The sequence below is a fragment of the Pogoniulus pusillus genome, chromosome 27, assembly GCF_015220805.1.
Source record: "Pogoniulus pusillus isolate bPogPus1 chromosome 27, bPogPus1.pri, whole genome shotgun sequence".
Classification (NCBI taxonomy): domain Eukaryota; kingdom Metazoa; phylum Chordata; class Aves; order Piciformes; family Lybiidae; genus Pogoniulus; species Pogoniulus pusillus.
This window is the reverse complement of record NC_087290.1, coordinates 11,672,128-11,686,538: the sequence shown is the minus strand read 5'-3', so window position 1 is coordinate 11,686,538 and position 14,411 is coordinate 11,672,128. Positions and strand designations below refer to the sequence as shown.

General features: G+C 43.9%; 1 protein-coding gene across 9 annotated transcripts in view; it reads left to right on the top strand.

Annotated features, from left to right (window-relative positions):
• BCAS3 (BCAS3 microtubule associated cell migration factor) overlaps positions 1–14,411 on the top strand; it is a 413,259-nt gene that overhangs the window by 225,939 nt on the left and 172,909 nt on the right. The window contains exon 24 of one of the 9 annotated variants that reach the window (XM_064166587.1): positions 12,125–12,293. The exons of the other annotated variants lie outside the window; for them this stretch is intronic. Within the exon in view, the coding sequence (XP_064022657.1) occupies positions 12,125–12,192 (68 nt within the window). The 3' untranslated portion in view covers positions 12,193–12,293. Of the gene's footprint in view, positions 1–12,124; positions 12,294–14,411 lie in introns of those variants that run through there. 9 annotated transcript variants of the gene reach the window in all.

Sequence of the window (14,411 nt, the reverse complement as noted above, 5' to 3'; positions counted from 1 at the left end):
GCTGTAGGTCTTGCTATAAATAAAGACATTTTGGGGTTTGCTTTGATGCAAGTTCACAAGAGCCGTCTGTAGGGTAGGAACACAATTTCCCCTCTGCTTTAATTGTGCTCTGTCATGTATTTGCCTCAGTTAACCAAATCAAGGGAGCTGCATTCGGGTGATCTGAGTGGATCTTATCAGCAGTGGGCCCTGGGTCATATCTTTAATTCTGTGCAAATTTGGGAACTAGAATTTGCTGCATGGTTTTATTCTCCCTACTGGCACACAAAGCGAGCCAAGTGCAGTTTGGGGGAAAGCAGTCGTGTGAATATCCTTCCCCCCCCCCACCACCATTTATGTGCCTTAAAAAAGGTCATGTCCTTACCAGTGATTGTAATTGATAACAATGTGGTGGTTTCAGTCAAATCTGTGGCCTTGGTACCACAGCAGGGCCCCTGTGCTGGTCGCTGCTTTCCTCACTTAGTGCTGCTTTGATGTGATCCGGCAGCTGATAGAGATGCTCACAGGTCAGGGAGAGGCAGCTGGCTGGCAGCACCAGATTAAAATACTTCTGACCCACAAGAGTAGCCGAATGCCCATATTTCTTCATTTATCATAATTAATACCTTGTATTTCCATTGACTTTGATAAAATGAGGTTGTTCCCCCCCTACTTTCTTTATTATTTTATTCCCCACAGCTCTCAGTAATGTTTGCAGGAGATCTGTAGTTAAATGTTTTACAGACTCTGAAGAATAACATGTTTTGAAAAAGCTAAGATCAAAAGTCTCAATTAGGTCACAGCCTAGCAGGAAGCTTAAAACCACTGCAAAATGGGAAAGTTATTTCATTTTTAGTTTACTCTTTTCAGTAGTTAACTAAAAGCAAAAGAGAAACATTGGATGTCTCCCCAAAGAAATCCTCTTGCTCTTGTGGATTTGTAACTAGGGAAAATATGTGTAATAAGTGTTCCATGTGCTTTAATGTCTATCCTTCTTGAGATGAACTTCCTGAAATAGCTTCCAGGGGAACTGATAAATATTTTTCTGTTGTTTTCTTTTTATTGTAAATGTTCACTGTGAATTTGAAATCACTACATAAGTAGTAGTGGCACAGTGACTGCCTGAGACTGTGTTAGCTCAGGACGACTGGCATAAAAGATCTCTAATAGTGAACCTCCGAGCATCCACTCAGGATGCAAACATCAGCTGATGCCATTCTTTAAAAAAATAATAATCCAAAACAAGGGCAAAGTGAAGCCATCTGGAGGGCTGACGTTTGCTGTGGGCAATGATATTTGTCGCTGCTGCTCTTTGTTGCCGAGGTTTGTGGTAGGGCAGCGAACGCAGCCCAGGATCCCCAGCCATGTGCACACTGCTTGTAAGCAGAGTCGCTGGGCAGAGATGAACAGCACTGATTGCTCCTGATGGATGCAACTTGGGCTTGGTCTCTCCTCCAAGGCTAGAAATATATTTTAAGCCATAACCAAGTTTGATTCCTTTTTAGCAGTAAGTTCAGAATGGCATTTACCAGCCAGCAAAATGCAGAGCTTGGTTTATTGCCGGTGTGATTCTAGATAGCTGCTTTACCTCTGTTCCTATTGAACTCTGCATTAAGCACCATAGATCGTCTCTGTCAACAAATAAATTAAAGGTGAACCAAGTGGTATTTTCTTGTACATCTCATGGATCTGGTTTTGCAATGTGTTTTTGTTTTGCAGTGACAGCAGCCATTAAAATACAGTAGCTGTGAGGCTTATGTTTGCTGAAGTACTCCTCAGACGGAGAGGTCCTGAACTGTTAGCCTAGGCAGAGCCCTTGCATTACTGTAGGGAAATCATGGAATCATTTAGGCTGGAAAAGACCTCTAAGATCATCAAGTCCAAATCATTTAAATATTGCAGGAAAAGAAAACAAAAATTACTCGAGCCGTTTTACTGGTATGCGTGGAATGATTCAGAGATGTGCAGCAGGATGGACAAGGGGCCAGAAATATTAACAGATGTAGTGCTCAAAGTATTGGGGCTCAGCACTCTGCTTTTTAAACAGCAGAACTATTTTGTGCACGTGAATTTAACTCTTCATAGAAAAGTGTTAGCGTTTAGAAGACAGGAATAGAAACCCAATACAGTGTTTGACCTGTTCTTTTTACTTTTGACCTGTTTGTTGTTTTTACTCTGCATCCATCATCTTTTTTTGACTAAGCCGATACTTTGCTGCCCTGGCTGGGTTTGCTTCACTCAGAAGTTCTCATCCTGTTTTTTACATCTCAGGTATTTGCACCTTACTTGAGATCCCTTATCTTGGTCAGCCTGTGGCTGTGCTGGCACCTATCCCTGCAGCTTCTGGAGCTCAGAACCCACTGCCCTGCTGCATCCGAGTGGTGCTGGCATAGCCACATGGGTCACAGGAAGAAATGGTGATCATGCATTCGGTGCTTGGCAGATGGGTTAAGATAACCTGGTGATGCAATCTACTCTAGCTTTATTGTGGGTGAAGCTTCTCTTGCTATCCCAAATCAGCATATTTTTCCTCTTGTGTGTGTTACATTTTTATCCTAAGCATTTAATTATAAAAATGCTAGCAGTCAGCAAAGGTGATGCTGTTGGATTCTGAGTGCTGCACAGATTGACTTTAATGCTATCAAGCAGACTTTTAACAGTAGGGACAGGTTGGATTCAGCAGTACCAAAGCTGCTGTCACTAGGCTGCACCTGCAGAATTGGTACCTTCTGCACCTTCATGAAAGTGAATAAACCCCAAACTTTTACATGGTATAAAATACAAGGCTGACTTCTCATTTCTTGTTGGGTTTCAGGCAGCAATAGGACTGGGAGGAATGGAACAAAGCTAGAAATGGGCAGATTCAGACTGGGTGTTAGGAAGAAGTTCTTCACTGTGAGGGTTGTGAGACCCTGGAATGGGTTGCCCAGGGAAGTGATCGAAGCCCCATCCCTGGAGGTGTTCAAGGCCAGGCTGCATGAGGCTCTAGGCAGCCTGACCTAGTCTGAGGTGTCCCTGCCCATGGCAGGGGAGTTGGAACTAGGTGATGCTTGAGGTCCCTTCCAACCCTGACTGGTTCTGTGATTCTTGACTGAGTCTGAGTGACTGAAATGTTTGATAAAGCGAGGGGGTGGTGAAAAACTTGAGCCTGTTAGAAACAAGTATGTGCTGCTATTTTTAAGCTAGGGGTGTAAATACAAACAAAATCAGAGGAAACCTCACTGAGATCTAACCTTTGTCTGAAACTGGTGCTTCTTTGATGCTCTGAGTATTCCTCATCTCTTAGTGACTGCAAATATGAATCAACTGTGTATATTTTGGGAAGTGCTGGGTGCTTGGGATTTGTAAGGATTTGTCATTAATGGTTGCCAATCCTGAAAGTGGCCAAAAAAAACCAATTAATATTTATCTTCTTATGAATATAAAATAAATACAAATGCCAGGAGCTTCCTTCTCTTTACCTGTGTTTGCAGCCATGCTGTCTTGAATCCACAACAGCAGGGTGGTGGATATTTATTTACCAACTCAGCTGGGCTGCTGTGAGGCTCAGCACTGCCTGTTCCTGCCTTTCCCCCTCCTGTGTGACTGTGATTTTGCACGTGCTGGGCACAGTCCATCCCAACATGTGCATGAAATCCAGGAAGTATGGGAGCTACCGTGCGGGTGCAGATGAGCTACTGCACATCACGCAGGGGCTGTCAGCACGCTGCCGCTGCCCTGCGCAGGAGGAGGCGGCAGCAGAAAGCCATTTCTGCACAACCTGCCTCCTAGACCAAAGTCTGGCTGAAGTGTTGGGACTGGTTGTCACCCCTGTGTGCTGCTGACCTAGGAGAGGGCTGGCGAGCAAGCAGCTGCTGCCAACCACAAACATCCTTCAGCCCAAAGCCTTCTCTTTTGGGGTCCCTTTGGAAGAGGTGTCTCAGGAGCTTGTCTTCAGAGCTGCTGCCCTGGGGAGCTGCAATGAGCCCTCCAGCTTTACCTTTAGCACTATAATTTTCTACAGCAACTTATACGTGTGTTTGTGTGTGTGTATATATATATATGTTTATGTGTGTGTATATATATGTATGTTTTTATATATGCATAATGCACAGAAGGGGGGTGGGTGGGGATAAATAAGACTCAGATCTTGTGGATGTTTTAATGAGTGTCTGCCTTTAAGTGCAATTAGTTTTATGTCTGTGATGCTGCACTTACGCTTAATAATAAACATCTGTGTAGTATTTTGTACCCTAAGATTTGAGACAAGCTCATGTCTGAAGAGCTCATGGCTCAGCATCGATGATTTAAAGCTTGGGTCAGTATTTATGCACAGAAGAAAAAATAAAAGACAGCTAAGGAAATTGTATTTCAGATGGCATGAACAGTTCTGATTCTGAGTAGGATATTTCTGTGGTTTGCATATTAGACAGAAATGCGTTAAAAAATATAATCACTGGATTTGCCAGGGCTGAAGTGTATTTTGTGCTAATTCTTTTAAGAGAAGCCTGCATTCCAGCATGTCTTCATTCAGTAATTTAATTGGGATGTAGGTCTTTGAGCTAGTGGCTGATTAGAAAACATGACCTGCTTGAGAGATCAAGAAGGTAAATTGATAAATGTTGTAGCAAAGGTTAGTAATGTGTGAGAGAGTAGACGCTGCTCTGGGCTTTGAATTGCTGATCAAGGTCAGCTGCAGTTCATTAAAATCTGTAGAGATTTGGGTTGGTTGGAAATGCACCCACATACCATAGTTTATCTTGCAAATCCTACCTAGTGGGTGTTTAGCAATATTGCATATTACTGCCCTGGGTTTATGGTGGTGAATTTACACAGAGATACAAATCCAAAGGGCTGAGAGAGATTTGAACTGGAAACCCAAGCTGGCATGAGGGGTCTGTGTGATGAGCCTGGCCCTAGTCCAGCCAGCACCCTGGCACATCCCCTGTGCTTCCCTCTTCACACCCTGGCACTGACCCCTGTGCTTCTTGCTGCTTTGATTCCGGATCTTTCCAGCTACACCTGGTTTTGTGCTGATGCTGCCCTCTAACTTTAGTATTTTTTCCTTCCCCAGTGTTTGTGGCCATACATAGTCCTGGTTTCCAGCTGACACAGGCTCTTGGTGCCCTGTCTGAGTCAGAGTTACTGTTTCCCTTGTTAAGCTGCTTTGTAGCTCTTTCAAGTTTTCATCCTGAGCGTGGGTATCAGTGTGCCTGTTTGAGATGACATCTCACTGCTGTGCTCAACGCTACAGTATTTCTGTGTTGTGTGATGGGTGCTGGAGCATGGCCATGCCAGACAGCCATCACCAGCCTGCAGCTGAAAGACCTTGGACTTTCACCCCAGCCTTCCTTAGGGGCAGGCACTTCTGCATTCTTGGCCCTGTGCTTCCTCCTAATACATCTTTTGCCTTCAACGGTTGTGGTCCTTGGGAGCTTCCCTCTCTTCTCAGCAGTCCATCCTTGTCATTTGCATCACTGTCCTGGATTGTTCCTTCTCTTCCCTTAAGAGCTCTGAAATCAGTGTTTGAAGGCCTTACAGGGCTTGTTCTTGATCACATTCAGCCAATGTAATCTATTGGTCATCTCCAGTTCACCTTGACATTGCTAGATTGTGTTAAACTGCTGTCACCTGCTTAGTGTCACTCTCCCTATCTCTACCTACATCAGCAGTGCCAGGTCCTGATTTCATCCCAGCCACTCATTTATCTTCTGAAGATCACACATCTGCTGCTTGTCATTTACAGTGCAGTGTTAGTTGTGCACTGGTGTGATGAACTTCCAGCAATGTATGGCTTCATGGCACCTCACCTCTTTCTGGATTAGACCATCACCAACTGGAAAAGCTTCTGGGGCAGAATCCACTTGCTTGGTTCTGCACCATTGGAGCAGTTCATTGTCTGTTGTGACACTTGTCCCCAGGCAACTGGACCCATCTGTCAGGACAGCAGAGGCTGTGTCTATCATGTCTCATCACGTGATGTCCTTCATATGTCAGCTTTCATGGAATGCTGGAAGGGAGTTGGAAGGGACCTTAAAGATCATCCAATGCTGTCCCTCCTTGCCATGGGTAGGGACCCCTCCCTCCAGAGCAGGTTGCTCAAAGCCTCATCCAGTCTGCTCTTAAACACTTCCAGGGATCAGGCTTCCACAACTCCTCTGGGCAACCTGTTCCATAGTAAAGAACTTCTCCCTGGCATCCAATCTAAATCTACCCTGCTCTGGTTCCAAACCATTGCTCTCTGCTTGTCCTGCAGGCTGACTTCACAAACCCAAATGTAACACAGCTTTATGTGCACCAGCTAATGTGTGCTCTAAGTGGTGATCTTGTAAAGTAAAATGCATTTGCAGGTGTTCTGGTGAAAGCAGAGAGAATATTCATTAAACCTCAACCAAATACCTTTCCTCTAGGATATTCCTGGCTCCAGTCTGTTGCCAGGAGGTTAAAGTGATGTTAAGCCTACTTTTAAAAAAATTGCCTAACAGAAATAGTTTGAAAGTGCTCTTCTCCAAGCATAACTGTGAATCACTTTGAGCTTAATGGTTTTAAAAAATCTAGAACAAAAGAGGTTGGGTTTTTTTTTCTTCCCTTTGCAACAGCTGTGCAGTTTTATTAAAAATTTAAAGAAATCTTATGTGTCTAATCCTTTGAGCGGATGTGTAATTACTTGGCTTGGGCTCTTACACATGGATAACCTAACTGTACTGTGAGACAAGATTCTTATGTTTAATTTAAAGAATCATGGCTGTGCTTTGGAGATTATCAACACCAAGCCACGGAAAGCAACACAAAACCAGACCCAACTCTTCTGCGTTCTCATTTGTTATACAGATGTTCCAAAGCGTCTGACTGGCAGATAGTGTGCTTTGCAGGGATACTAAAGAGTGGTGGTGGTGCTGGAGGATGGAGAGTAAAAGAAAAATGGAAAACTGGCTTTTGGAAGATGGTTTCACATCCAAACTTGTAGGTTCTTTCCAGAGGAGGGCAATGAAGCATGTGAAGGGCCTAGAGAATAAATCTGAGGAGCGACTGAGGGAGCTGGGGATGGTTTGAAAAAGAGGAGGCTGAAGGGAGACCTCATTGCTGTCTACAACTACCTGAAGGGATGTTGTGGAGAGGCTGCTGCTGGCCTCTTCTTACAGGTAACTGGAGACAGAACAAGGGGGAAGGGCCTCAAGGTGAGGCTGGGGAGGTTTCGATTGGACACTAGGAAGAAATTTTTCATAGAAAGAGTGGTCAGGAACTGCAATATGCTGCCCAGGGAAGTGGTGGAGTCACCCACCCAGGATGTGTTAAAGAGTGGTTTGGATGTGGTGCTTAGGGCTACGGTTTAAGGTGAATCTTGTAGAGTAGGGTTGTAGGTTGGACTTGGTGCTCTTGAGGGGCTTTGCCAACCTGATGTTTCTGTGATTCTCTATTTGGGTATTTGTATTTAATATCTCTAAGCTTCCTTCCAACCTAAGCCGTTCTACGATTCTGTGAACCTGTCCCATTTATAATGGCTCTCCACACTGAGCTATTGTTTTTCATCTGCAGCAAGCACCCTTTTTTACCCTCATCAGCCTGGAGAAGAGAAGGCTCCAGGGATAGCTAATAGCAGCCTTCTAGTATCTGAAGGGCACCTACAGAAAAGCTGCAGAGAGACTGTTTGCAAAGGCCTGTATTGACAGGACAAGAGGCAGTGGTTTGAAATTAGAGCAAAGCTGATTTAGATGTTAGGAACACATTCTGCAACATGAGGGTGCTGGAACAGGTTGTCCAGGGAGGTAGTTGAAGCCACATCTCTGGAGATATTCGAAGTGAGGCTCAACCAGGCTCTGAGCAACCTGATCTAGTTGGAGATCTCCCTGCTGACCACAGTGAGGTTGGACTGGATGACCTTTAGAGGTCTCTGCCAACCTAGGCTATTCTGTGGTTCTTCCCAGTTCAGGAATGTTCTAGAGCTTGAATGAGCTGTTATCTGAACTCTGCTATACAGGCACAGTTGCATTAACGTGAATTTTGTCTCTGCCATGTTGTTGCCACAGGTTAGATGCTTAAAAAAATTAATGTTGAGAATCTGATCATTCAAACCCAGCTCATTTTGCTTCAGTTTCATCAGGATATGCATGTTAGATTCTCATATCAGACTATGTGTGATTCATTATTCAATATTTTGAAGAACCAAGCCACATCTGACATGAATTATCATCTCTTTCCATCAAGATTGAGATATCAGTCAAAATCACCCCTAATGTGAGCAGGTAACAACTCCATTGAAGTCAAGTCTGTTTACAATCAAGCTGGGTTTAGCCAAGGGACATTTTTTTCCTTATTTTTTTTTTTCCTTTCACTCTCTCCCCTCACTCCCCCTCCTCCTCCTTTAGTAATCTTCTCGGTGTTAGTTGCATTTTTGTATATTCCATTTGGTTGTAGGCACTTTGGTCAGACACAGCACACAATTTTCTTCCAGCGCCGTCGTGCGTGCACATGATTTTCAAAATCTGTATTACAAAGTCTTTTATCCTTTTATTAGTTTAGTACTTAAGCCCTAGACATAAGAAAGAAGCCTATCAGTGAAAATCAATTGAAATGCAGTTAGATAGAGATCTGATGTACTGGGCAAAGGAGCCTTAGACGCAGCACAATAAAATCAATTAAAGCTTTTCCAGCCCCTGCGCAGTTTTACCCATCCAATCACTTTTCACACATTCCCCTCCATTAGTTTTGCAAGAGTTGGTTTTTAATCTGAATTATGATGAATGGGACCCTTGTTATGAATATATAGCTGGGTCATTACCCTCTGAAAACCGGGCTGTACTGGTGCTTAGTGATTAAGGCTTTCTGCTGCTACTGTCAATAAAGTTCAAATTCATCCCCCTCAATCTATGATAGGGAAGCTGCAGCCATTGTTGGTTTAATTCACTTAACAACGTTATAATTGTGATTTGTTTTTGTTCATCACAATAATTTACATAAACCCTTTTGTATTTGCTAATAATTTGGATTAGTTGTCAAGCTTAAGGAATGTAATAGATCAAATAAACAAAAGGCAAATAATAACAAAAACAAGAAAAAAGAGGCACCAAGCCTAGGCAGACAGATGTGAGCAGCAGATTAAATACCAGTTGGGTACGATGCCCAGAATGGAAATATTTTGGATTGAGAAGTTAAATCAGTGCAAAGTGCAGGTTAGATCCTGGGGCGGAGGTGTGTGACACCTTACTCTCAAAACTCTTGGGTGGTGTTATAGCTTTAGGGGAGGGGATGGCTTGGTTGAATTAAAGTTTCAACCTTAACTCTGAGCCCAGACGGGGACAAGTGGACAGACAGCTCTGGTGTATGAATGTTTATGCAAATGAAGATGCACTAAAACAAGGCTCCTTGAAAAAGCTGCCCCAGTAAATTAGCGGAAAATGCACCGCCACAAACAGCTGTTGCATTTTAATCAAGCATCTGTAGAGTATATTTTGCTTTGTGTTACAAACAAAACACACACACACACACACAAAAAGCACCCAGATTGCAGCAATCTCATTTTATATTCAGAAATTAACCCATTCTGCACTGCTTAAAAAAAAAACAAAACACGGTGATTCCCAAGTCACAACTTTAAAGCACCAAGGGGGTAGGAGTGTGCTTAACTCCTTGACTGTCAGCTCACCATAAGCAAGGCTTGTGCAAGGAAGCAAATGTGACTTCTCTCTCGTTCTTGTGGGGGGTGTTTGCTGCTGCAGTCTCCTAGTTTGAAGCACGTTTTCTAATGAAACCGATCCCAATAGGTTTAAAGAGTGTCTCTTCTGTACTTCTGGCTTTGCACAAATTAGAGTTAGTCTTGCAAAACAGTTCAGCTGTCAGGTCTCGTTAGAAAGCATCCTTTCCGTCGGTGTGATCTGAAATCATAGGTCTTGGTTTTCAAAGGGTTAAGAAACACCCCGAGCTGTGCTGATCTTGTAGCTTTAGTGAGCCTTAATCTGTAAGCTTGATTACCTCCTAACCCTCAGTCGCCTGCCTCCCTCCTAACGCAGCGGGAGTTTTACGGCAGCATTAGTGGCATTTTGCCCAGCTTTAGCTTTAGGGAAATCATTCAGTGAGAAAGAAAAGCAGAAGGACTGAATCTGTCTACTGCTGCGAGGTCATTAACACAGCAGCTCTGGAGGAGCTGGGCGGTGGCAGTCCCCTCTGTGACGGGACAGGTTATCTTCCACCCTGCCCTCCAAGCTGCTGGAGGTGGGACAGTGGCTGGTCCAGTAGGACCACCGGTGCCTGCTCCAGGAGAGTGTGATTCTCTTTAGGTAGTACACATAGCACATGGGTGTCAGTGGATATCTCTTGGTCCTTCTAAGAGCAATATCACTACAGATTTATGTGCTCTGGGCTCTTTGTGCACACGGAGGCAGACAGGAATATTTGTGGAGTTTGCTCTCACTCCAGGAAAAACTCACAAATGGGAATAACTCTTACCCATGGTACGAGCTGGATGTTCTTTATTTATGGCACTAGGCAGAACAAGTAGTGACCTGCCTGCCTTGCTCACCAGGAGTAATTCTCACTCCACTGGTAGTGGGGAGGAGTCGTTTGAACTTTCCAGTTGCACTGCTGCAGTTCAGTAGGCTGGGTCAACCTGGGGATGCTCAGAAGAGTGGTCAGAGTTTGGCCTTTTCAATTCATGCCAGGTCCCACCACAGCTTAAAGCAGTGATTGTTGTTCAGGCCAGCCACAAAACTTATTTGCTTCTGTCCCCATTGCGTGCTGCTGGAAAGCAGCCTTGGCACTGTTAACATTTTCTCTCTCAGAAGACATAGTGCAGTGGGGCATCGTGCCAGAACTTAACCAGGAGTCTGTTGCTGAGTTTTGGCAGGAGAAGACCCTCTTTGTAGCGTGGTGTTGTAGGTCTGGTGTATCCGGCCTTGAACAACACCTCTGACCTGGGAGCAGGACAGCATAGGTGGTGAAGCGGTGGAGGTCAGGGCTGGACCAAAGCTTGGCTGCAATGAGAAATGAAGGCCTGTGTGTTCAGATGCAAGTAGGAGGTTTTGCAAGTTGTACCTGGTGGTTAAAATGTAGGATCTAAAATCTGGCTAGGGTTTTGTGTCTTCAGCAACTTTTAGGAACAAACAACAGACACACACCATCCCCATTAACATTTATTGCATTCACTTTTAGCCCAGGTATTTGCTGAAGGCACAGGTAACCAAGACTGCCCTAAAATAAAATCCCCAAAGCAGATACCTCCCAACAGGTCTGTTCTGTCTTGTACTCCTCTTTTGTACCTGAAAAGCAGGAGCAGAGTGGTAGTGTTCATCTCCCTCTTGATATTATCTGTGCTCGCTCTGGTGGCTGGTCAGAAATGGCTTTGGACTCTCCAGTGTGCACTGGTTCAGGTGAAGGTCTTCTGGCAGTGTGCTGGCTTATGGAAAAAAAAGGCAGATTCTGTAAACCCTAATTTGTGCTTTTGAAGTGAAGCCATTCGGGTTGGTAATCTCTTGTTTTAGCAGGACTTAGCTGTTAAGGATCTTCAGTGAGCTTGAAGGCAACAGTGACCACCTTAGTGGTGAGAGAAAGTGGATTTAGTTCTTCTCATCCATCTAATGTTTGTCATGGACATGCCCCACCACGCTTTGTTCTTCAGTAGAAATTCAGTCTTAAACCCCTTGGGTACTCCCTGGTACTGACTGATTCAGGAGGGACTTCACAACTAGTTGGTCAAGGACACACCTCATCATCCTCACCTCTCTGGTGACAGAGCATCCTGCCTGTGGCCTTTAGCTAGCTTGTTTGCTGTGCTTACTTAATAAAAGTTCAGCCTTTGCTGCTGTTTTGAAACAGTAGGCATGCAGTTATCCTCACTTCAGCATGCTGTCAGCAAGCATTCCCTTAAAAATGTCTTCATTGTAACATCCTCTGCTCTGTTGTGCACTGTCTCACCTCTCTTGTCAAGCAAGGAGGTCAAGAGAGGCATCCTAAAGGTGCTGAAGGAACCATCCTGCAAATATGCTAATGCATATTTCTCCTTCAAATGTTGTCTTTGTCTAACAGAAAGTGTTGATACTACCCAGAGCTCCTCACCACTGAACTCACTTCTGCATTGTGCATCTCCTGCTCATTTGGATGAAACTAATCAAATCTGTTTCAGTATTCTTGAACTTGAAGGATTTTTATGCTTTTTTCTCCTCTCACCTTACAGTGCAGGAGCTGCAAAGTGCCCATGTCTGGGGAGAGGATGAGGATGGAGAACTTTTCTACTTGACGTAGAAACAAATACCCTCCTCTTCAACTTTCTTGATGTGTACAAGGTGACTCTTGATGTATAAGGGAGGTGGTAACCTCCTGTAGATCAATTGGAAAATAATAAATCGTGTTTAAGTGTTGAAGCCAAAGATTCTTGCTTTCTCTACCACATTAACCCTTTTAGCTGGTTAGGAGAAGAGGGGACAGACTCTGCTCACTTGCTGCCTGTGATAGGACAAGGAGCAATGGATGGAAGCTGCAGCACAGGAGGTTCCAGCTCAACACAAGGGGGAACTTCTTTCCTGTAAGGGCCACTGGGCACTGTCACAGGCTGTCCAGAGAGATTGTGGAGTCTCCCTCTCTGGAGACTTTCAAGGCCTTTCTGGATGCATGCCTGAGCTAGGTTGTATGGTCCTGCTCTGGCAGGGCAGTTGGATGCCATGATCTCTTTAAGTCTATTCTAATGCCTGACATCCTGTGAATATATCTGGTTGGAAGAGGCCTCAAAGCTCATTCAGTCTAGCCCTCAACCCAGCAGCAAAGGGCTGACAGTGTTTTTGCACCTATTTCCTTAATCTACGAAGATGCACAGGAGTGAGATCTTTTACTGTCCCAACTTACTAATTACCACTAATGTAAGCTATATAGCAAATAAAAAAGTAGCCTTTTCTTTCCCATTCTTCCAAGCAGTAGAAACCCAATGTAGTGAGTAGAGACAGGGCTTGCTTTTAAATTCAAACTTCCAGCCACTCTGACAGCTAGAAACAACCCCAGAATGTTTGCATAGAAATTGCATTTGAGCTTAAAAAAATCTTTTGCTTTTGCTCTCAGCCTCCAGTTCTGCACTCTCCAAGGCGCTTGCCAGCCTTCCCTTATCCTCTGCCTTTGCAGTGACCATGCCATGACCTTTCAAAATAAAAGTTGCAGATCGGAAGTAACTGGCTGAGAATTAGTGCTTGGTGTATTCCAGTTTGCACAGAAATGTCCTCAGTTAAAATCTGGTTCATCCATCGGTCAAAGCGGCCTTACTTCCTTTAATTGAATTAAGATGGGCAAATGAGAGATGTGTGCAAGGCAGATTTTTTTTTTTCCTTTTGCAAATGACTTTTAGCCTTTGGAGAGTGTAAAACAAATCCATTAGAAACATGTCAAAGCATTTCTTTACACGCACACACACACAGAGAGAACTTTGGGGCAGGGAATATTTCCTAAAAGTGGAAACTTAAATTGGAAGGAGGGGGAGCAGGGGGTGTAGATTGGATTGATTAGATTATGGGTTTTTTTGCAATTAAACATAATCTGATTTTTTTTTTTTCCTTTGAGAAAGATGGCTCTTATTTGATCATATTTTATAGGCTGTTACATCTACCATGATCATTTCTAGAACCTGTGCAGTTTAAAACCAGGCTCGTGTCGCTTTTGGTCTCGTTGAATTGTAGCAGCAGTGACAGCAGCAGATTCCATCTGCGTTCACCACTGCAATGCAAAATTCTGCCTGTTAGTTGAGAGAACCAGAATGTAGCTGATTTTCTTTAAAAAGGACTTGCAGAAGTGCTTGTGCTTTGGTGTTACTCTTTTCTGCATTTTCTGATCAATCAGTTGTTCAGGGATCTGCTGTTTTTTGTGGTGTGATTTGGGGGTTTTGTGCTGCTGGTGGAGTTGACCTTTGCAGCAGTATCTCCTACAGGCTCTTGAACAAGTTGTTTTAGGTGATTAGATGAAGAGAATAGGCTGTTTCAACCCGGAAAGGTTTAGAGCTGACTGAAAGTTTGGGTTGGTGACTTAGGTTTTGTTTTTCCTATGTGTTTTCATCAGAGCCATTGGCCGAGAAGAGCCAGGGGTTGGGAATGGAGGGGTCTGCTCCTGGGGCAGCATAGAGAGGCTGTTTTGCAGGCACTATGCCTCTGATCTAGCTGGGGCAGCCAACACCACACTGTCACCACACTGCTCTCATGTCCTGGGGCTCTCACTAAAAAGAGTCATAGAGAAACATTTCTTCTCTATGTAATTTTTGATTGGAGATGCCTCACATAAATGAATAAAAATGTTTGCAGTTGCAGTATCTTCAACAAGACAAATATCCAATGCAAAAACCTATGGTATGGTGTGTTTGAGTTTGCATCAAGTATGATTCTCTGTTTTTATTGTATATTATATATTAGCTGTCACTTTATAATGCCAGCCTGGACTAAAACTGAATTTACAATGAAAAAAAAATAAAACCCAAACACAACTCCACCATA